The 25,005-nt window shown below is 41.6% G+C and overlaps 1 protein-coding gene across 3 annotated transcripts in view; it reads right to left on the bottom strand.

Annotated features, from left to right (window-relative positions):
• Positions 1 to 25,005, bottom strand: part of VEZT (vezatin, adherens junctions transmembrane protein) — a 44,832-nt gene that overhangs the window by 17,788 nt on the left and 2,039 nt on the right. For 2 of the 3 annotated variants that reach the window (XM_015414649.1, XM_015414648.1), the window contains exons 2-5: positions 15,967 to 16,101; positions 8,510 to 8,599; positions 7,378 to 7,553; positions 4,596 to 4,871 (exon numbers count right to left, since the gene is read on the bottom strand). In XM_015414649.1, the coding sequence (XP_015270135.1) occupies positions 4,596 to 4,871; positions 7,378 to 7,553; positions 8,510 to 8,599; positions 15,967 to 16,101 (677 nt within the window). The remainder of the gene's footprint in view (positions 1 to 4,595; positions 4,872 to 7,377; positions 7,554 to 8,509; positions 8,600 to 15,966; positions 16,102 to 25,005) is intronic. The other variant, XM_015414650.1, reaches the window with a different exon arrangement.

Raw genomic sequence — 25,005 nt, forward strand, 5'->3', positions numbered from 1 at the left:
ACTGGGTGGAAAGGCGGCATAAAAATGCTTTAAATAAAAATACACACTGTCAATGCACTAGTGATACTGCCATCACAGCTGCTTTCAGCCTGTGGCTTTTAAACTCAGGAATAAAGTCAAATCACTGTTAGATTTTCCCACAGCTGAAGCAGATACACTTCTGAGTGAGCACACATTTTGGAATGTCACGATTCAACCTATAATATGCCATCTGTGAAATAATTCCACCAATGATGGGCACTCAGAAATTCATATTGGATATAGGCTGTGAGGCATTTGCGAGCTAATTTGTGGATAAAGTCTTGGCGCTTTGCCGTGACCTCCCCGCCACACTTGAAACAATGAGCGAGCTTGAGGCCCATTGCATGTCTCCGGTTTTGACCTTGGATCGCTTCAGCCCACTCAGCCTAGAGGAAGTCGACAGATTGCTTGCAGCTGTGCGTCCAACCATGTGCAGCCTTGACCTGTGACCTTCATGGCTTATTAAATCTGGCCGTGAGGGGTTTCGGGGAGCCCTAAGGGAGATTATCAACAAGTCCCTCTTAGAGGGGCAGTTCCCTGGGGCACTCAAGGAAGCGATGGTCCACCCTCTCCTGAGAAAACCGTCTTTAGACCCGGCCGAATTGGCCAACTATCGGCCGGTCTCTAATTTGCCCTATTTGGGCAAATTAATCAAGAGGGCGGTGGCGACACAGCTGCAGGGCTTTCTGGATGACGCTTCCGTGCTCGACCCCTTCCAGTCTGGCTTTCGCCCGGGACACGGGATGGAGACGGCTCTGGTCGCTCTGACTGACGACCTCCGGAGGCATCTGGATCGAGGCGGATCGGCGGTACTGTTGTTGTTAGATCTGTCGGCCGCGTTTGACACGGTCGACCACCAGTTATTAGTCCACCGCCTCGCCGACGTGGGGATTCAGGGACTTGCCTTACAATGGCTGGCTTCCTTTCTCCAAGGTCGGGGACAAAGGGTGGTGTTGGGGGAACAGCAGTCCAGGAGGCACCCGCTGGAGTGCGGTGTGCCCCAAGGGGCTGTGTTGTCCCCCATGCTGTTCAACATCTATATGCGCCCCCTTGCCCAGATTGCCCGGAGGTATGGGCTGGGGTGCCATCAGTACGCTGATGACACCCAGCTCTATCTGATGCTGGGCGGCCAGTCTGGATCCAGACCGGAGGACCTGGACGGGGCTTTACAGGCTGTGGCGGGTTGGCTTAGCCTGAGTCGACTGAAGCTGAACCCAGCAAAGACAGAGGTCCTGTGATTGAGTTGGGGCGGCGTGGGGGTGGGTATCCCATTTCCGATCTTCGGGGGGGGGCCCCCATTGGTGCCAGTGCCGGAGGTGCGGAGTTTGGGTGTCCTCCTGGATCCCTCCCTTACTATGGAGGCCCAGGTGGCGGCCACTGCCAGGTTGGCCTATTACCATCTTAGGCTGATTAGGCAGTTGGTCCCCTTCCTCGACCGCGCTGACCTAGCAACAGTGATCCATGCGATGGTCACTTCGAGACTAGACTACTGTAACGGTCTCTACATGGGGCTGCCCTTGTCATGGATCCGGAAGCTGCAGCTGGTGCAGAATGCCGTGGCCAGGCTGTTGATGGACCTCCCTAGACGGGAGCACATCCAGCCTGTGCTGAGCACATGGCACTGGCTGCCAATAGCATACCGAATCCACTTCAAGGTGCTGGTTCTTACCTTTAAAGCCCTATATGGCCGGGGTCTGACACACCTAAGGGACCGCCTTTCCCCGTATATACCCCAGAGAGCACCACGGTCGGGATCTCAAAACCGGTTGACCCTCCTTGGCCCGAGGGAGGCCAAGTTAGCCACCACCAGGGCCGGAGCTTCCTCAGTGGCGGCCCCTACCTGGTGGAACGAGCTCCCGGAGGAGATCAGGGCCCTGCGGGACCTTTTGCAGTTCCGCAGGGCCTGCAAGAGGGAGCTCTTCCGCCAGGCATGCAAGTAGGGGCCGCCGCTACAGCAGGCTCCTACTGCAGGCCGTTACAGCTGAGCCTGGCCCGTGGTTTTAACAACAAATGGACTAAGAGCAGAAAACATCGTGGAACATCTGGGCAGTGGCAATTTATTCCTGTAATATACCATCTAGACTAATTTAATCTGCTGCCAGCACTTTGTATTTATAATGTTTTATTGTATGGTTAATATTGTGTATTTTAATGTATTTATGCTTTTATGGAAGCCGCCCTGAGCCCGCTTTGCGGGGAGGGAGGGGTATAAGTTTGATAGATAAATAAATAAATAAATATAAATAAATAAATAAATATGGAGCTAGGGAGGTAAAGTAAGAGTGGGTGGGACCCTCAAGAAATGGAAACTATTTCATTGTTTTTGAAGTGGTAAGCACTGCTGCTTCCGGACCCACATTTTGTCTGGGTGTTCAGAAGATTAAGGATAGTTATAAAGGAGACATTACATCATAGACAGAATGCAACACTAGCACAAAATCTTGCCCAGACCCATACCTTTCTATGCCACCTCCATTCACCTAAGATGCCAAGTGCATGAACTACCTTAACTTCACTGTGGATCATCACCTGATAATATAGCTGTTGGCAAGAATCAAGATAAAACAAAGCAGAATGCTGAAAACAGACCTTTACTATTACTGCCTGTTCAATCTCCCCCCCAAACACCAATGGTTTCGAATATATGAAGTTTGGAAGGTCCTCAAGTAAGCACTAGAGAAGTTTTACTGTGTTAATAAAAGGCTATATTTTAAATAGATTTCTAGTCCAAAGTTTATTAGCAGGAAGTCAAGTTACTACTGAAAATAAAATGGTATCTCAAGCATATTTCTTTGAAGTTACTGAAGAATTCTACAAATTAGTAACAGAACACAAGGTTAACCACCACAGTAATGTTATCGCACCAGCAAAGAAAAAGCTATTTCAACCATAATGAAATAGTTTTTAAGAGGGAGTACAGAAGCAATGAACTTAAAATCTACAAATTTTTATAGCTGAAGAGTTAAGACAGTTCTATTCACAACAAGTTTATCTGCTCAAGTTACTTTGGGTTTTGCCCAACCTGCAACTAACACAAAGGTCTTTTTCAAAAACAGCTTTAACTGTAAAATTAAGTATTCTTAATTGCATGCTATCTTGTCAAGAATAGACTTGGACAGCCTTCCAACATGCCTAAACACTCTAAAAGAGAGTACAAGATTTTGCCAAAAAAGCTTAACTCAGACTTCTCATGGTTCATAGTTAGGAAATCTGCTGTTTGTAAAATGGATACAGTTTTAGCTTTGCATGTTACAGCTTGCATTTGCAAGCTTCCCAGTAACTTTTTACTAAAAGCATATGCTCTGCAAGTAAAGTGTTCTATATATATGGCAATATTTAAGAAACTCAAATGTGGATATTTTAATCTTTCTTTACCTTTTCCATTCTACTAACTATGTAAAATACATTGCAAAAAATATTTGAAGAGGACAGAACAGAACATATACAACTATATTGATTTTCACAACTCACTTCAATCATTTATGTAATTAGACAGAAACAAAACAGTCCCCTAAACTTCTGAAGATAAACGAGCTGTCAATTATGCTGAATATTCAACTTCTGGACTGTCAGCTATTGGGGAGGGGGCAGATTTTCTATACATTACATAATATCCTAAAGACAGTAGTTTAAAAAATCTCACCATGTAATTGTATACAAAATTATATAGCCTCACCATGTAATAAATAAACAGGCAGAAAATGTAGATCTGAATAATGCAAATTAATATTCAGAAAAAAACAAATTCATACAACCTTCATGGTTGAGGGACCCAAGTACAAAAAAATTAAGTTAAAATTGGCTTGAAGGGTGACTTGTTGAACAGGCTTATTAAGCTCTTCTTCCTCCCTCCCTCAGATATCAGGAACAATCTACTAGGCTGCTCTCTGTTTCACAGACATCCCTGGAAGAATGTGTCAAAGGTCATGACAACAAAAAACACCTAAATCCTGTTCATGCCCTTGTTACCTGCCATGTCCTCTGCAAGTCTGGTATACGTCAGTACCAAATATTCAACTGTCATCAGGGGTCATTTCATAGAAAAAGAGCTAGGGGAACTCATTAGCATAACTCATTAGCATATGCCACACCCCCTGACATCACCGGAAGTGTGTCATAAGGCCACACACCCCGCCCCCAATAGCCCCGGCCGCCGCCGCCGGCCTTGCAGCTCCACTGCCGAGCCCCATGAGGGGCCCGGTGGTGGACCTGCAAGGCCGGCGGGAGTGCAAGGAAGCCCCGCGAAGGCCCTCCCTGGCCCCAGGCAGGCAGGGGTGGGGAGAGGCAGGGAGGAAGCAACTTACCCTCCCTCTTCTCCTGCCTCCTCCTGGCTGAATGAGGGCCGGAAGCGGGGCGGCCGGAAGCAGGGGGCGGGGCTTCGTCATGTGCCCCGCCCCCCGTACCTCACCCGGGGGAACTGCAATCCCCCCCGAAATGACCTCTGACTGTCATGATAAGCATATATTGTACGATATCCGAACATTTAAAACTAAAATTTCTTAACTGTATATTGATCTAATATCCCACAGGTGTCTCTAAATCTATGCATAAAACAACCCAAAATTTAGACTCACAGAGTGAATCCTCGGGAAATGACTTCTGTTTCTTGAATGAGTCGTAAAGCTTTCCTCACAAGATTAGTGAAAGCTCGGCAATTAAGCACTGTATCTTCTAGCTGAAGTTGGCGTTTTCTCAGAGACATTTGCAGCTTAGCTGTCCTCAAAGTGTCCAAAATCCGCACAAAAGTATAAACAAACATGCCTATTCCCCACACCAGTCCCAGGGATCCATTGCACCAAGAAGGAAGCATGATCAGTGTACTGATGAAGGCAAGTGACAGTGAGATATCCCTGCAAAACAAACAGACCAACATGAGCGACATATTTTTGTAGTTAACTAATCATTAAACCTGCAAAATTAATTATAATACTGTTGACATTCCAATAAATGGGAATATGTAATATAGTTAACATATAAAAGAACTGATTTCACATGGTAAGATTAGGAATATTATCTTCAAGACATTAAATAAATAATGTTTAGTTTATTAGTGAACTGTTCATTAAGTAATTAATTGTATCTTTAAGTAAACAGGCATATTTTTAACTAGCAGTTACACCAATTCAAATGGTCTCTCCTATAATCAAAGTTTTGTTTGGTGTAGTGGTTAAGTGCGCAGACTCTAATCTGGGAGAACTGGGTTTGATTCCTCACTCCTCCACATGCACCTGCTGGATGACCTTGGGCAAGCCATAGCTCTGGCAAAGCTGTTCTTGAAAAGGAGCGGTTTCTGTCAAGAGCTCTCTCAGCTCCACCTACCTCATAGGGTGTCTGTTGTGGGGAGGGGAAGGGAAAGGAGTTTGTAAGCCGCTCTGAGACTCCTTTGGGTAGTGAAGGGCGGGATATAAATCCAATCTCCTCCTCTTCTTCTTGTTATTATTATTATAGCCATATTAACAAGCATTAACATTGTTAACCGAACGGCTGTTATAGAGCTATAAAGTGTCAGCCTGCTTGGATTTTGCACTAATGGACAGAAAATGTACCCATTTGGTTGCTGCTTCAAATATATGACCTGAAGAGTGATTGTTCAGCAAAAAAGGGTGGGAACATAATACTTTTCCAGGTTCAAGGGACAGTAGAAAAAGGGCATGTTTCTTTTGTGTAACCAAACCCTACAGTAATGATAGTTTTGTTTTTCCAGAGTCTGACCCATTTAACCTGAACACTACCAAGTTTTTTAAAAGGCTGCATCTAAAAAAATTGGTCTTTACAATAATGTTTCATCTATGATCCCAGTAACAGAAAAAGATAGAATCATCAAAAAATGAGAGACTAAGAACGAAGTATTCTTCCAGAGACACCTCAAATTTGTGTAGTAATCCATCCCTAAGGCAAGACCAAAATGGTTTGGTACAGCACTGTTCATGATTTTTCTTAGCCTCCAAAATGGACAGATCATCAGCTAATCCCCTGCAGCTGGGAATTGCAACTATCAGAGTCTTAAAAGATGTTCCATTTGAGGTTCGTGAGAAAAGAAAAGCCTACAAAGAGTTGATTTCAACATTGCAGATCAACCAAATTCCGTATTCCTGGAATTTCCCGGAGGGTGTCGTGTTTAAATATAGAGACAAAAGGGGAAAAATTGACTCGGTTTTTAAATCAGAAGAATGGTTGAAGCGGTTTTTCGGATCGAAGGAGGAAGAACAGCAAGAAGGAGAGGGCGGAGCAGTCATCATAGAAGACAGGGACGACGACCAAGGAGCAACAGGTGGCGAGGCCAAAGAGACATATGATTTGCGGCTTAGAAGACCAAAATAGCTCTTTGGAGACTTGAAATTTGCAAACAGAGAGATGAAGATGAAAGAACTCTTTGCACACACAGAAGATGATGGAGAAGACGCTAACATGGACTTACTAACGTCCGATTACATTGACTTAAATGAAAAACTCTTTAATTTTGAATACTAACAGAATACTAACTGTTAACAACCCTCTCTCTTGGGATTTTAGTCACAGTGTGGGTTTTTATTTGCTGTCCTTTATCCTGGGGTAACCTTTCCCTTCCCTTTTTTCTTTTCTGTAGCGTTTAGGTGTAACAAAAAATAATAATAAAGCTACCCTGCTTGCAGGGGATTAAAAAAAACAAAATGGACAGATCAAGGAAAAAGATGATGCAGTGGGCATGTTCATGTTTCTTGAACACATTTCTTGAAAACACATTTATTGAAAAAGGACTTATAGAAGAAAAATCTCAGGGTAGTTCAATCATCTCATATCACCAATGATCAATATAAGACATGGGACCAAAACCCATTGAATTAATTTTGGAATGTGCACCCTACCATATGGTTCCACATAATCCTCAGGAAACTGCATTACTCCAAATTCTAGAGGTTGTGTCGACATTTAACAAAGACATATTGAAAAATGTCAACATGAAGTTCATTGTGACCCTCCCTCATTCTTTGAAAACTACTGCTTTAATTATGTACTGACCCCCCCCCAAAGGCCCAGTATTAATTGTGCTAAAATAGATCATGTGTTTATGGGTAATCCTCTCCCATTTCTCACAGCAGTCTTCCAAAAAGCCAAAGAGGAAATATAGTCCTGCAGCATTCTGTGCAAATCAATATAAAACACAGAGCTGGGAAGCTAGCAAGGAATGTGTGCAAGGGAAGCCAATGCCACAGCTTTGGATCCAATGGAAAGGGCAGGGAAATAATTCAAAATAATAATAAGATAAAAAGAGAACATTTCCATGGATTGGGACACCACATATGAAAAGACCATGCCACTTTGTCTAACAGTGTATGTAACTCAAGCACATAGGATGCACATGGCTCATGTCAATACCAAATATTAGGAGTTGCTAGGGAGTGTAGTGTTGGAAGATGTCCATGTTCCTGTTGCTTGGGCTGTCCTGCAGACAGGATACTGGGGTCAAGTAGCTCAATCAGCTCAACATCCTCTTGCAGCAAAACTTCCTGTTGCAGGATCGTGCAGAGAACCTCTGATCGAAAACCAACATCCTTAATATGAAGAGATGAGGGAAACAGTATCAGCTGAGCACATTCAACATACAGAGGCATTTTCCAAATGAAAGCTGTGCTACCATGATCTAAAAGTTATCTGTATTATCTATGTAAAAGTTACCTAACATATTAGCTATGGTTTGAGGACTGTCAAATGCCACTACACAGCTACTATATCTCCTGTTGTATCAACTGTAAAACACAAAGGACCATAAATTACTATAGCACTCAATTAAATAATCCCTGAAAATAGATAGGGTTTGGAGCAGGGGGAAGACAACTGAACACAGAACATGATGCATGAAAGCATTTGTTCTAGTATTCAGCTATGGTGCCTCCATGTATAATTCTTGTTAGGTACATTTAAACATAAGATACGTTGTTAGTCAGCAGCTCCTGGAAGCAGCACTCCATCTCTCATCTACCTCCAGCCCCTCTTTGCAACACAAACCCAATTGCTGTTGCTGTGTGCCTAAGCATCGATTTGGTGCTTAGGCAGGAGTAGACAAGGAAAGGCAAAAGTGTTGTAAACTTTCACGTCCAGGCATGCACTGCTACTGTGTGGATGACACTACAAAAGCCAAGCCAAGCCAAAAAAATAAGAAGGCACATTTCAACCACAATTGACAGGATCACTGAGAGGTATACACTCCTCCATGTTGCCTGGACCTAGCTCCTTGAACAGAGCTATTGTTTATGATATTTTAAGTACTTTACTTTTTTATGTAAACTACATAGAAAGTATTTACATTGAAAGCATTCAACTATAACACACACACACACACACACACTTTAGTTCACTATACACTTTGTGGAACAGGTAAGGACTCATTGACCTAGCTTTTAAAAAAATCAATGAATAAACAGTTTTATTAAGAAATATAGTAAACAATTACTGGTGGGAATTGGGAGATGTTTGAGGAGAAGCAAGGGGTGAAATAAAGTATGCTTACCATCTGGTAGAGTATATCATCTTTTTTCTTATATGGTAAAAAAGGAAGCCAGCGTTTAAATCTCTCAGCTAGTTTTGACAGGATGTCTTGCTATAAAAGAATTAGAAAGCAAGTGATTTTAGCTTATAAGTAAAGCAATTATCCTAAAAATATTAGAAAAAGCTTTATTTATTGCCTCTAATCTAACTGTAAAGATGATGCCTGCTAAACTACCTTAGAAAACTTGTCATGCAAGACAAGGACTTTTTTACTCTACGCATATAGATTGATTTTGGATATGCAAAAGTGGTAAGTTTGTGCCAGCTTCTCCACAAAATTGTCTATTGCCATAGGACAACGGTGGACTAATTAAACGGCTCACAGAAATCCAAGAGAAAGCATTAAAAGGCCTTTGAAATGTTAAAAAGCATAAAATGAAAGGCAGTGATGAAATCTGCACATTTTACTAAAATGACCTTTATGAGGTTTATGTGGCCATTCTTTTTAACAAACAAAAACAGAGGCATGATGCTAAATTTAGGCCAAGATTACTTAATAGTAGTTGATCCTTAGCAGGCTTAAGAAAAGTTGGTTGCAATTGAAAAGTACATTAAAAAGTGGCATATTGCTAGCTCTAACCTGCATTTCTGATTAAGAAGAACAGAAACATGGCCTTAGAAGAATATGATCCTGTGCAGCTACCCTTTTAATTCTCTTTTATGCAAAGCAGATAGCACTGTTTCCAAAGGGCAGTGACAAGCAGTAGTCTATTTTAAGAATGTAAGGATTACAGTGGAATAAGCAAAGGCTCCATCCAGCCTGGTAGCCTGACTTCAGCAATGAGCATTCTTGGATATATTTAAGGTGTACAAGAAAACTTGGGTAGTTTGCAGCATGCATCTTCTCATTGAATAACCAGATATCATGAGGACATGGCTTGTTGCAGAAAATTGTATCATAAACCTTTTCAGTTTGAGAACTCTGGGATTAACAGCTAAAATAAGTAATGAACTAAAATGGTCAACTCAAGGGAAGATAGTGTCCCAAATGATTCAATAGTGAAAGTCAGAAGTGCAAGTCAAGAAATTAAATGAAATGCTCCATTCTGGATAAACTGGAATGATAAACCTGGATCAAAGAACTATGAAACCAATTCAGTGAACATGTTTCACAAAAATCCTCTTCTGAAATAGAGGTGACTTGGGGTATGGCTTGGGAACCTGATTAGCTTTAAAAATCCACAGGGCATACATGCCTAAAAGTAGTTATTTCGGATCACAGCCATAGAACAGAAACTTGGCTTATTGGAGCATATGTCTGATCTACATACTTACCACCCTGTACCTTCAAACCTGTTATACAATTCATTTGAACATACTGCTCATATAAACCTAATTCCATTTGGGCTGTAAATGAAAACCTGAACTGGCATAAACAGTAGGTTGAAAAAAAATACTGACAATACCATATATGACAATCCAGTATTCTAAACTACACCAGTGGTATTGAGCCACCAATTACATTATTCATGTGTCTTGGAATGCCATCAGGCTTTGTTTCCGCTTGGAATGTTACTGGCAGCTAAAAAAAAGAAGCTATTTCTCATATGTACACACACACCAGGCCATATTGCCTTAAATACTTCCTATTTGGAAATCCAGAGATGGTTATGCATAGTCACAAAATGATTGAGTGATGCCACCACTTGCAAACTGGCCCCTAAGAGGCAGAAGAAGTTATTAAAACATTAGAACCATCTGTACACTGGTATTACCACATTATGGACAATTTTACACAGAAAAAGAATTTAGCAGACGGTTTCTGTCACCAACTGTTTCTGTCATCCAAAAATGATAGGTGACTGTATCCTCATAGGGAATTTTTCCGACTAAAAATTATTTACAACAGCTATTTAACCCAAGTTTCTCCAAAGATGGACATCGCTTACATTAAAATCCTCTCACAAAATAATGAAAAAACAACATTCCACAACTGGAAACACCACTGTAGAGTATGCCCAGGTTTAAATGTTTTTTAATTGATTATTGCGGTCTTGTACAGTTAGGGTTGCCAAGGCCGAAGTGGCGCTGGAGCAGGGGACTCCAGTGCTGCTCCAGGAGTGCGCGCGTGCACGCTGCAACCACGTCACCCGGAAGTAATGCGACCACGCCGGGCACGCTGGGGGCGGGGCCACGACCATCCGAGGGGAAACCATTGAGTTTTCCCTCGGATGACCTTGGCCCCACCACCAATGCGCCCGACGCGATCGCGTCACCTCTGGGCAACATGCACGTCGCGTGCTTTGGGGGTGGGGTCCTCCCTGGACTCCTTCTCTCTCTGCCAGCATCAGGTAGTTACGAGCACATCCTTCCTCCCCGGCCATTCGCTTCCCTCTCCTTTATACCCAGCTCCCTCTCCCAGCACCGTCTCCCGGCCCCGCCTCCCTGTGATTCCTCCCAGCCCCACCCCCTATGATAAGCTCCTACGCCGTCCCTATGGCCTGGGTGTGGTTGGAGCTATGCCAGTGGTGGTCCTGTCGGCCTGGGGCCGCGCCGCCAGCGCCTCGTGTGTTCGCCATCAGCTTCTCCCGGGCGCTGTCGGCCTCTCCTGCTGCTCCGCGGTCGGGCTGACCCAGGCTGTTGTGCCCCGGCAGCGCTGACAGGGTCTGGCGTTGCGAGGCACTGTGGGTCTCCTGGGTGAGTTGGTGGTCGTTGGGGTCCCTGAGGGGTGTGGGTTACGTCCCGGGACCCCGGGACTGGGACACTTACATTGTTTCTGAAAGCTCAAAATCTGAAAGCCTTTCTGATATGCACTGGGAAACCATTCATTGTGCAAATTAGACATAATTTGAACTGAATACTCTTCCTTAATGCCAGGTAATACATTAACCCATGTTTTATACTGACCTGGGTAGAGAAGCTATCCCATAAATGCCATTATATACTAAATATTCATTACTGAACTGACAGTGCAATCGTAAACAGAATCATACCCTTCCAGTTCAGTTTGAAATCAGCAGTCTTAGAAGGATGTAACCCTGGCAAGGACTGTACTGTAAGAATAATTTAATCAGCAACTTTTAAGAAAAACATATCTCATTATAAAATACAAATCCGTTGAAAATAAGCAGTTAGGAATATTTTTACTGTAATCACCAGTAGTATAGGATGAAAAGGAAGTAGCCTGCCGAGTCCCCTTATAAATACAGGAACTACGTTTCAATTCTAATTTTGGTATTGTCACCCTCTAATTCACTGCAGAGAGAATGCTAAATATATTTTTCTTTGTGTTCATTACCACTGGAAGGTCCTCAAGTATGGTGTGCTAAGCAGAATTGCAAAAGCATGGTGAATAGTTGCAAAGCCTTTGTCAGGGTGGATACCACCAGGGCTTTTTTTCTGGAGGAATGAACAGGAGTGGAGTTCTGGAACCTGTTCGACAAAATTCTTTTTAAAATGTTTAAAAGTTTGTGAGTTTTCAGTATACAGATTGAAAACTTAATTTCCTTCTTGAGAGTTCCAGCAACTCTTTTTCCAAAAAAAGAAAAGAAAAGAAGCAGCTGCAGCCCTGGATACCATAACATACAACTTCATTTCTCTCTTGAGAATTCAATACCTCTTTAAAAAAAAAAAAAAAAAGGCCTGGATACCATAACATACAATGAAGCTAAAACTGCAATTACCACAGAAAAGCTTCTATCAGAAAGTGAATCCGAAAGCAGGCAACGCTCCTTGATTGACAATCACTTCCAAATCTAGGGCAGAACCGAAGATTCTAATAAAGAAGGCTTACCACAAAGTTACCCGGCTTAGAGCAAGAATAGACATGATACCTGCAAACATGCATTTCGTAAATGTATGCCTGTCAGTTAATACAAAGGCAGTCATGGGAGGAGAGGAGCATGTGCAGGAAGTGACTGGCAAGAGGGCAGCCGCATAACTCCTTCTCCACCTGCAAGTTCTCCCTTGCAAGTATCCACTTCTCCCACCATCACCTTTCCCAACATCCAGGCTTTTCCCAGTCTTAGAGCTCCGCTGGTAGAAAAGAATAAAACTATACTTATCAGCCAAGGTGCAATGGCACAGGAGAATTAGGTAGGGGAGCATGTCCTTACTGTCCAGCAGTTTTGTCCTTGCCACACATTAGTGTGACAAAGGAAACTTGAAGTTGGGAACCTCATGTTTCCTCAGCATGTATAATTGTATTCTTAGTACAATGACAATGAGTCATGGGCCTTGAGAAATTTTAGTCCTGTGTGGCGGGTGGGGGGGCTCGGAAGCAGAAGAACTAAAAATAGCCATTTTCCAACAAAGTTATTTAAGAGCGAAATATACACAAAATTTCATTTAAGTATAGAGGCAACAATATGGCAGCACAGTCTGAAGGGACATGATGTAGTAACCTTAGTGAACTTTAACAAGACTGAGCTTGATCATCAGCTGGACAAGAAGACATCAGGGGAACCTTGCATACTCAGCCTTGAGCACTACAGAGCAACAATAGAATACACATGTCACACACTTCTTTTAAAGAGAAGAGTTGGTTTTTTATACCCTTCTTTTCTCTACTGTAAGGAGTCTCAAAGTGGCTTACAATCGCCTTCCCTTCCTCTCCCTACAACAGGCGAGGTAAGTGGGTCCGAGAGAGTTCTGAGAGAACTGTGACTGGCCCAAGATCACCCAGCAGGCTTCATTTGGAGAAGTGGGAAATCAAACCGGTTTTCCAGATTAGAGTTTGCCATTTTTAACCACTACACCATGCTGGCTCTCAAAAAGGAAGGAAGGTAGGAAGGAAGGAAGGAAGGAAGGAAGGAAGGAAGGAAGGAAGGAAGGAAGGAAGGAAGGAAGGAAGGAAGGAAGGAGCAACATGATAAGAAAGCATGCAAACTAAATTCATTTTAACTCCAAAAGATAACATGAGCTCTACGCATCCTTAGTTAGAGGCACCAAGCAAGAAAATTAAAATCTTAATTCTGACCCACTAGTGAAGAAATTCTCAAAGTGGAAGTCTTTCCTGCAGCTGCAACACAGCCATCTGTTTCTCCTGGAACAAGGACTCTGTATTTGTGCTTCCCATAAACATACTCATCCACAAACACCCTGCAGAACCAGGCACCAAATAAAAGTTCTGACAAGAAAATACACATCAGACTGTTTCATATTTACATTTTAAAAATATCTCTACTTTTATTATTTTCCTTATTCTTTTTTTAACTACTTTTATATTAGCAAGTGCCGCTGGCCTACATTAATATGTAGATCAAGTTTTGTCAAAATGTTTTTCATTTTCTTACCTTTGGGGCATTGGAAAGGCCTTCAGCTTGTAGTGTCATGGACAAGAAAGTATGTAAAGAAACCTCCTCCTCCTCCTCCAGGATCTGGTTTAGCATATAGCTGGGGGGGAGGTATTTGTAAATTTCCTGCATTGTGCAGGAGGTTGGACTAGATTACTCTGGAGGTCCCTTCCAACTCTATGATTCTATGCCCACTGAAAAAAGAATTCTCCACTGTGGACAAGAAAGAGGTAGGCAGAAAATAACTGCACTGAGCATGCTCCAACCAGTTGCTAAGGGGAAATCACAAAGCAGATGAATTTCCAGAAAGAAGTCAATTCATGTCATTTGCAGAGGGTATGTTGTAGTTGCCCTATAATGGCAACTTAATGAGTTGGTGCCTAGCCTATGCTGACTCTGTTTTTGTCCCAGTCTGCCACAGAGATTAATGCAGTGTAAGTTCAGCTCAGGATATGCATGAATTGCAATAAGCAGGCATAACACACAGTTTCCACACACACAGGCATGAAAATTTGGCCCCAACTGATGTTTGAAAAATATGTATCTTCTGCTGAAACAATGCAGGTTAGACAGTCTTCCATTTGAAGTCCTTGTGTTTAAAAATGAAGTTTCTTTTCCAAGTGTCTACTGATTACTGGCATTTACTAGCTTTAACAGATCCTCTGAATTTTTTTTTTACTTGGAGATATTTATTCTTCTCACCCTTACACATTTGAAACTAAACTTTCTAATAGTTTAAAGGCTGGTCTAGAGTGGCAGATATTCATGATGAGGCAAAACTCCTAAAGGAGTTAATAAAGGGAGTCAATCTGCTTGAATCTTTCAGCAATTCACTGACATCTGGGTGCTAAAATTAGTATTCTCTGAATCCATTCTAGACTGCTTGGAAGCGAGTGAACTCAGTTCTTAAAGGCTTTAGTGCATCTTATTCAGGCCCAGATGCATATATATCAAAAGAGTATACTCTATATGATACGATGGAAGAGATTTATCACTGGCAAAAGAAACGGGTCACAGCAGCCTCCTGCGTTTCCTTCTAACCAGGAAAAGAGATGCATCTTCCCTTACTACAGTGCAGTTAGGGAGCATTCAACTACAAATGATTACATTAGGATCTTGAGCCAAATGAAAAACATTCATATAACATGCCACTCTTTTGTAATCTTACCAACTAAGTACATTTCTCATGCCTGGGAAATAAAGGATATTTGCCTGCAGACAGATCATTTTGAACGAACTGAACAGAATTTAACAGATTAATTCATGTTAAAAGCATGAAAATGTTGTAATTTTAGATATTTGCATATCAGCCCTGAAATGGCAAATAATTGGATATTAAACCACCAATGATAATGTTGATTCACCATGTCAGAAAGATGTAAGATATTCATATAGCTAACTATATTTTGACTTATGCAATAAATCACAGAAGACACTAGAGAGTTATTAGGAAGTCCATACAGATTTATCTCTTTAGCAATCCCTAGCTGTTTCCAGAACAGAAAGAAATAGAAACCAACATGATGTTTTCCATATTCTGGATATGAGAAGACAGTTTTTAGATAACTGCAAAATGTTTATCCACATTATACGAAATGGCTAACTGGGGTCAAAATATTGTTTTCCCAACTGTAGGGACATACAGATTTGGATCTTACTGTTTGACTGTAACAGCATGAAAAAGGAAGTCCCACCCATAGGGTTGCCAGGTACTATTCTTCTGCTGGTGGGAGTGGGGGGGCGGGCAATATTGCCATGATGATGTCACATGGAAGTCGTGCAGCAACGCTCTGGTATTTTGGACAAAACTCTATGGTTACCATAGAATTTTGCCCAAAATACCAGAGCATTGCCCCCCCCGGCATGATGATGTCACTTCCATGTGACATCATCATGCCAGGGACATCGTGTCCAGCCGTGGCTGTTGGAGGTGGGGCTTCCCCCTGTCAGCCAGCTAGCCATCACCTCATTTTAGTTGCCCCCAAGAGCTAGAATACTGGACATCTGACACTGAGGGTCCAAAGGTAGGACTGCTCCTCTATAGCGACTGCCATTTAGTTTCATTAATGTGCACACTATGAAAGTAATGCTACTGACACACACATTCTTATATAGAAAGGGGAGGGTGGTGAATTTTTAAACTGAGAAATTATACAGCATTCGAATTGCAAAACTCAGTGCTTACCCTGAGAATAGCACTTGTATCCAGCTCTTTTTGCTCCTCTTCGGATGAACATTCTTCTGGCTTTTGCAACAATGGTGAACATATTTCAAAGTCAGTGTGTCCCAAGTCCTGTAGGTATTGATAAAGTGGTGAATTCTAAAAAACAAACAAACAGTTAATAGGCTCTTTTTAAAATGTCCGGTTGGGTTCAGTCAGCTTTTTTACTCAATCTTACCCCAATTCACCTCCTTACTACTGCTCCATCCCTCCATAGCCTTTTGTTCATGCATGTCCCATAGTTCTCACCATAGTCTTTCTGGGTGGTCAAAAGGGATCACTCTTTCCCTTTCATTACTGGAAAGCCTGCCTGAATCCAACTCTATGTACACACAAATGCTTCCTGCATTTATTAGGAAATAATGTCAAGAAATCACGTCAGCAATAATACTAAACGGCCAGATGTATTTCTGTGACAAAAGCATGAATTAGGGTAGGTAAAGGGTTCCATCACAAGCAAACTCCTGATCCCCTTGTTTCACTACAGAGGAGAAGGTCTCAACTTATTCCAGTTAGAATGAAACTCTCCAATTAAACTTCTGTTGCACCTTCAAGTTCTGAGAGCATTCTGCACGGGCATAGCTGAGCTCCGACATCCTGATTCTTTCTAATCTTCCATTTATTAAACATCACCCACAGGGAGTCTGGAAGCAAGGAAACAGCACTCTCCCTGGAATCTGTGACCTAAAGAAGCTTTTGAAGTTGGTTTACACAAAACAAGGTCTGCCCTGACAATCCAATCTACAATGAAGATATTTATGTATTTAAACGTCATACTCTCCATGGCCTTGTCTTAGGCTGGGGGTTGGGATAAGGCCATCTGCTGATTTTATGGCAGAGAAGCTTTGAACCTGGAACTTTCTGCATTGTAGCTCAATTTCTTAGCCACTGAAATTTATAAAATAATTTGTTATCCAGTGTGGCTTCTCACACTTAGAAATACCCCCTTCTACCCATATCTAAAACAAACAGAATCCTTAGGTTTGGATGTAGCAATCACAGATTTTTAACATCTCCATGGCTTCCAAATCTCGTGGCTTGTAGGTTTACCAACTGGATCTTTTAGGTCTGCTCCTGTGTCTTTTATGGCAGCCAGAACATATCAATCAGCTGTTTTTCTGCTTGGGTTTTCTGGCAAATAGGGTTGCCAGTTTCCAGGTGGTGGCTAGAGATCTGTTGTAAATGGAGTGGGAAGAATTGGTGTAGTGGTTAGGAGCACGGATCCTAATCTAGGAGAACCGGGTTTGATTCCCCACTCCTCCACATGCAGCTGATAGTGTGACCTTGGGTCAGTCACAAGTTCTCTCAGTTCTTGGGTAGTTCTTGAGAGAGCTCTCTCAGCCCCACCTACCTCACAGGGTGTCTGTTGTGGGGAAGGGAAAGGGATTGTAAGTCACTCTGAGACTCTTTCGGGTAGTGAAGGGCGGGGTATAATCCAATCTCTTCTTCTTCTTCACTACCTATTTTTTTTCAAAATCCAAAGGAAATACACTTCAGCGTCAGCTCCAAATTGAGGCATCTCTGAGGCCTGGAAAGCAATAGAAGTATGTCTGGGAACATGGCAGGGGCGCTCATCAAACTTACAACTACACTCACCAGTGACAAGGCAAGAACATATTTGTGCACCACAACCTGGTAGCAGCTCGATGAAAGTGCTGAAAATTCTGTTAAACATACCACCTTCTTTCAAAGTGCCATTCTAAAGGTTCCTGAGTTATGAGAATCATTACTAAACCAGTTTAAGGCCACAATATAAACTGGATCTGAGACAAAATATGGATCAGCTCAGCTAGCAACATTCTTGGGCTAAGGAGCCTGTAATACCATACAGGCCCACAGGAAGTCTGGACAATCCCACAAGACCATAAGTACGGCCAACAATATGGGGCTCTCCCATCCAGTACCAGCCAGTATGGGTACAGTTTTGCTTTGTTGTAGTATCAAATATATACCTAGGGATTTGTTTCTTTTGCACACTGTTGGTCCTATTGTTATTTTGTGTAATTTTAAAATAGCTTGCTACCACTTGAGAATGCAGTAGCAGGATAAGAAAAAATTATGCTGTGTATGCTTACTACACTGGGTCTCACAGCAGCACACTGGAATATTGCTTTTCATTTGGACTTATAACAATTGGATTAATCTAACTGTAACAGACTACAGAATTTTATTGTGAAGCCCCAGGGAACAACTGGCCAGCCAGGTGTAATATGGTGGAATGTTCACAAACATTTCAATTGATCAGGGAACGGAGCTGTCAGAATATTTGCAGTGCAAATGCGGTGAGTAAAGAACTACACAGGGGTAATATGATCTGTATGGAACAGCATGAAAAACTGAATGGGAAGAGGTTTCAGGAAAAGTGAAACTAAAGAGCAGGGAGCTCAAAGGGCAGAAGAAGAATGAAAGCTATGGCAGAACAGGCAAAGGACTGAAAAAGAATTTCAGTGAGTACTGTGTAAAGGAAACAGGTGACCAAGGAACAGAAGAGGAGACAGGACATTAAGCTAAGCAGAGGTTATAAAAAAATTAAAGTTCTAAGAGAGGACGAATGCCACTGGCAGGCAGAAGGAAGAAATGGGACTGATGGAGTGGCCAGAGAGAGTAGCCAAGGGTAATGGTGAGTGGCTGGAGGAAGTGAGAAAATGGACAATTGGCTGAAAAGTAGATGCCTGAAAAACACAGTGGTTGATGCAGGAGCAAAGTTAAAAACTAGAGAGACCAAAATGACGCCAAATATCATACTGGACCTTGGGATAGGAGGACTGATGGACTGTATGCAACTAGCATGAAGGAAATGAGCAAAAGAACTTTAAAGACTGAAATACAATGGCCCAAGGGGCCACAAGATTGCCAGGTCTGGACCCCAAGAGGGCTTCTCTACCTTTAGAAATTGCTGAAAGTGAAAATTCTGACTCATCCCACCAACGCAATACTGCAACCAAACAAGCCTAAAGGGACAGTGAGGCAAGAGCAGAAGTCACATACTAAATACAACAAGAAAGCCCCTGGTTTCAGATTTTAAACAATCCAAACAAACCCCTCAGCTTTGGTTAGCTGCTCCTAGAGACTGCTTTGATTAGGAGCTTCAGGTCTAAGGAGACTTCTGACTACCTGGCTTGTGAAGTTATAATCTGGTAGTAGGGATCACGACTAGGTGAAAATCCCTGACCTACTGGATATGCAACTAAGACTTCTGACAGCTGAAGAGAGGGGCTTTTTCCTACCCCCTATTTGAGGTCTCCCAAAGATATGACATTGTATGTGCTGGCATAGAACCTTCCAAACTTGGTGGCGGGGGAGACACCCTCAGAAAGCTTGACCAGCTCTGTAAAATGAAGGATAACTTTACTATTTTGTCCCCATTCTCTTCTATCAAAGCCTCCAAGCCACATATAACGTATAATACAGCCCAAGAACTGATCAGTACAATCTCTCCACATAACTTACTTTAACAGAGTGTTGTATAGTATTAATATTTCATTTACTATTACAACACAGTGTACAGTGAAAAAAACTATGATGATATAGTAACAGCAGTTCTAGGCTTGTTTTCACATTTGCGGTTACATAGTGCTGCACAGGTTACAGATCTACTGGAGTCTAGTTGGCTAATCTGTTGAAAAGATCAAATGCTCCTTACCCAGCAAGGGGGGGGGGGGGAATCAAATCTATGATGCACAGTAAATTTTTAACATGATAAATAGCAAACACAAAACTTTCTGCAGCAAAACAGATAATTACTGAAAATATTAAGATTTAAATACAATTTACTCATTACAATAAGTGTGAATAGTTTCCCAGTTCATTACTGCAGCTTCCAAAATCAAGGCCACACCTAAAGAACTTCTGCTGATGCATTATAAAGGAAATGACTAAGGGTTTCTTCATCAGGTCTCTCACATTTCCTCCCTTTCCCACCTCAGTCCCTTGGTGGATATAACTTTAGTTAATGTAATCAAAAGATACAGTACAACTTAAAAAAAAAAGAATCTACAGATTAACATACCATAATACCTTTGCTTTAAACCACTGCAAAACTAAAGATTGCCGATTAGAAGCAGGTAAACTAAAGACGACAACTCCCAACAGCAGCTTTAAACTACTGTATTAAAACACTCCATCCTTGAGAAATGATTAATGTTGATATGAACTCAGTCAGAGGCTGAAACCAAAACAAAGTATATGCTTAAAAAATTAAGACTTACAGGCAGTATAGTTCTTGTCTCCTGGAATATGTGATTCCACCTCTCTTTCAGATACTCCCCCAATGCATCTGAATAGATTTCTCCCACCTCCCCATTTTTTTCCACTTGTCTCTCCAGGGTGATTGGAGCAGAAAATTAAAAGTATACTGTATCAAGCAGGGAAACAACACCTGTGCTCTTGTACAGTGGCATTTTCCTAGCATCAGCAGCAGACGCAGCTGGCAAATCAGCAGAACTTTGCAATTTCTCTTGCTACTGTATGAAAGGAGGAACAGAGAATCAGATGATGAATTCTTAAAGGCTTTTAGGAAGCTACTCCTTAAAAGAAATAATGTGCATCGATATTATATAAAACCCCATTGCAGAGGCTTTCAAAGCAACTGGATCTGAAAGGTCTTAGTCATATTCCCTGGGCTCATAATCATCTTGGCCTGCTTATCATCCAGTAAATTACTCACAAATCTCATCTCATATGAGTACAGAGGAGCAGTTCTGGAAATGTACGTGATCTGTGATTTTCTTAATGTCAAAACTAGCTTGTTTTCCTTTGTGCTTAACTCAAAACACAGTGTTTTCAAAGATAGTCAAGACAGGCTGCCTTTCAAAATCCTCCTCACAGTCAGATCACAAAACCATCTAAGCCAAGCCATTTTATTTGACTATCAATTTCTTTCTTCATGTAATCATACAGTAAATGATTCCTTGGCATTTCACTAGAGCAGACAAATATTCCAGACTAACCTACTTTTTGTACTTAAATTTCTCATACACCTACTCATATACACCTGCAAGGCATAACATTTCTTTTTAAGGGGCTTACTAGTGGAAAACAAGAGAGAAGGAAAGTGGCAGGGGGTATTTGACTAACAGCTTGATCACACACGGCATCCATCACCTCAACAATAATGTCAAATACTGAAGTCAGATACTGAAGCTGATAATTCTGAAGTTCCTCTGGAGACAGATAGAGAGGAATGGAAAGGACACGAGGCAAACAGACAACGAAGAAGGGGTCACTTTCCTGCTCAGCTTCATTTCTTGTTTGTCTCTAAAAGTCTGGGGAGGGGAAGTACAGGGACATTTAGTCGTAAAGGAGAGAGAAAATAAGCAAACATTAAAAGAAAGATGGCCAGTGGCTCCAGTTTTTGTGCCTTTACCCAAGATCCTTTCCAACCATCTCTGCTTGTCTCTGGTAAAGATCCATAATTCTTACCAATCAGAATGTGGCTTGTTAGAGACTGTTTTCAATGGAATAAACATAACATGTAGCCCAGTACAACAGCTGCATTAAAAAAAAAAAAGTACTACAAAATGATATGAGAGAAACCCCTGGAGTGCAATATGCTGTCAACAATGTCATCTGGATTCTTCACTAAAAATGAATGAATAAATAAATGACAACTCCAGATTAAATGGTTAATGTGGAACCAATTTAAGGAATCCTAAAAAAAAAAAAAGGAAAGGTGAAATACAGCACTGACAGTTTTGTGTTTCATTCTAGTGGTTCAGGTATCCTGTTTACTTCCGAATGCTTCCATTACCACTAATCTATATTCAATGAACAACTTAAAAAACGTTACTCAAACAGTGTTTCTAGTAACAGCACATGCTTCACTAATAAATGATAGCAAACAAAAAAGGTTGTGGCTGCAGTAAAGAAACACACTGCAGTAAAGAAACACTTAAAAGACCTGAGTCAGATTGAGGTGACGAGAGAGGAGGTCCTAAAACTGATAGACAATTTAAAAACTGATAAATCACCAGGCCCAGATGGCATACATCCAAGAGTTCTGAAAGAACTCAATTGTGAACTTGTGGATCTCCTGACAAAAATATGTAATCTCTCCTTAAAATCTGCCTCCATTCCTGAGGACTGGAAGGTAGCTAATGTCACTCCCATCTTTAAAAAGGGTTCCAGAGGAGATCCGGGAAATTACAGGCCAGTCAGTCTGACGTCGATACCAGGTAAATTGGTGGAAACCATTATTAAGGAAAGAATTAGTAGGCACATAGATGAACAAAACCTATTGAGGCAGACTCAACATGGGTTCTGTAAGGGAAGATCTTGTCTCACTAACCTGTTAATGTTCTTTGAGGGGGTGAACAAACATGTGGACAAGGGGGATCCAATAGATATTGTTTACCTTGACTTCCAGAAAGCTTTTGATAAAGTTCCTCATCAAAGGCTCCTAAGTCAGCTCAAAAATCAAGTCCTTTTATGGATCAAAAACTGGCTAATTAATAGAAAACAGAGAGTGAGTATAAATGGGCAGTTCTCCCAGTGGAGGGGGGTAAGCAGTGGGGTACCACAGGGATCAGTACTTGGTCCACTGCTTTTTAACTTGTTCATTAATGATTTGGAGTTGGGAGTAAGCAGTGAAGTGGCTAAATTTGCGGATGATACGAAGTTGTTCAGGGTGGTGAAAACCAGTGAGGATTGTGAGGCACTCCAAAGGGATCTGTCAAAGTTGGGCGAGTGGGCGTCAACATGGCAAATGGGGTTCAATGTGGCCAAGTGCAAGGTGATGCACATTGGAGCCAAAAATCCTAAATATAAATACACGTTGATGGGGTCTGAACTGGCAGAGACTGATCAAGAGAGAGATCTTGGAGTTGTAGTAGATAACTCACTGAAAATGTCGAGACAGTGTGTGACTGCAATAAAGAAGGCCAATGCTATGCTGGGGATTATTAGGAAGGGTATTGTAAACAGATCAGCCAATATCATAATGCCGCTATATAAATCAATGGTGCGACCTCATCTGGAATACTGTGTGCAATTCTGGTCACCACACCTTAAAAAGGATATTATAGCTTTGGAAAAAGTGCAGAAAAGAGCAACTCGAATGATAAAAGGGTTGGAACACTTTCCCTATGAGGAAAGGTTAAGGTGCTTAGGGCTCTTTAGCTTGGAGAAACGACGACTGAGGGGTGACATGATTGAGGTTTATAAGATTATGCATGGGAAAGAGCAGGTAGAGAAAGAGGTACTTTTCTCCCTTTCTCACAATACAAGAACCCGTGGGCACTCCATGAAAATGCTGAGCGGTCGGGTTAGAATGGATAAAAGGAAGTACTTCTTCACCCAAAGAGTGATTAACACTTGGAATTCACTGCCACAGGAAGTGGTGGCGGCTACAAGCATGGACGGCTTCAAAAGGGAATTAGATAAGCATATGGAGCAGAGGTCCATCAGTGGCTATTAGCCACAAGGTATAGATAGGGACTCTGGGGCAAGTGATGCTCTGTCATCTTGGTGCTTGGGGGGGGGTCAACAGTGGGAGGGCTTCTAATGTCCTGGCCCCACTGGTGGACCTCCTGATGGCACTGGTATTTCTGGCCACTGTGGGATACAGAGTGTTGGACTGGATGGGCCTTTGGCCTGATCCAACATTGGCATCTCTTATGTTCTTATGTTCTTATGTTCTTAAATCTAATGAGAACCTTTCACAAACAAGTAGCACCATTTAAAAAAAAGATTCATTTGCTATTAAACCATAACCTATGATTCTGCTGCTTTAAGAAAGGATACTGAAATTTGCTAATATGTTGAAATGTGCATTTTTGTGCCTTTTTGCTACAAAATCATAGCAGTTTCATAGCAAAAAGGCACAAAAAATACATGTTTACCAAGGAACAAATCCCATTGTGAAATTTAATGCATTCTGACTTCCAGAAAACTGACAACACTATATAGAAAAAAATTAAAGTATGCCAATACTATATCTACTATTCACTTTACATCATAATTTGTAAGAATTATTTGTTTATTTCTTTTCTTTCAGCTTACTACTTATTGTACAGCTTATTGTAATCTTGCAATAATTTCAAGACACTATTACTTGTACTTTAGTGGAGTTCTGTAAATTACAATGTTCCAGACCAGCATTTAGATAAGTATCCTGTTCATATCAGGGTCATACTTTAGCTTGTCTACCTGCGCTGAGCTTACACACTTCCCTTTTCCTCTTGCCAAGTTTCATTCCATTTACTGATGTTGGTGGTAATCTCAGTTTGCCAAGAAATCTAAACTGGGCAAACTATGTCCCAATCAAAATCTACTTTGAAACAACAAAAAAACCCCAAACAACATAAAGGCCCATAGCATATTCCTGATAGACTAACTATAGTTTGGCTGTAAAGTCTGAACTGAGCCAATGACTTGAATCTGTGTCACTTAGGTAATACAAATAGTTCTTTGCATAGTATATACACAAAACTCTGTAGATCTTAAGCTCCAAACAACAGCAGCACTGCAATTTATCTAGAAGTCCAACTGAAATCAGTGGAATAATGTGAAGCAGTTTGGATCAGGCAGAAACTATATTTCCACTGTATTACTCCTTGGTCATCCATTATTCTTATTTTAAAGCTATAAATGCCAAGCATGAACAAATGCTTGTTACATTAAAATATATTTACACTTCAGTTACATGCATCTACTTTCAACCTGAATTTTGGCCCATAGACCATGGATGTCAAAGAACATCTGAGCTGGACAAAACAGAGTGGTCTTCTGCTTATGACAGAAGTAATAGAAGGATTGCTCCCTGCCCAGGTGTATGGAACTGAACTGCAGAAAGCCTAAAACAAATTCCACATCCGAGGAAAACAGGTGCAATGTAAGAAGGTGACACACATATTAACTTCTAGAAGCAATGACCAGGAATAATGTATGGATTTATTTTGCATTTAGATATCATGTGGCCAAAAGTACCACACAGAGTAAATGATACCATGGCCACTAGGCAGGCCAGAGGATCAGATACCAACTAGCTTGCATGACAAAAGCAGG

This window comes from Gekko japonicus, unplaced genomic scaffold (genome assembly GCF_001447785.1).
Source record: "Gekko japonicus isolate JY-2015 unplaced genomic scaffold, Gekko_japonicus_V1.1 scaffold969, whole genome shotgun sequence".
In the NCBI taxonomy this organism is placed as follows: Eukaryota; Metazoa; Chordata; class Lepidosauria; order Squamata; family Gekkonidae; genus Gekko; species Gekko japonicus.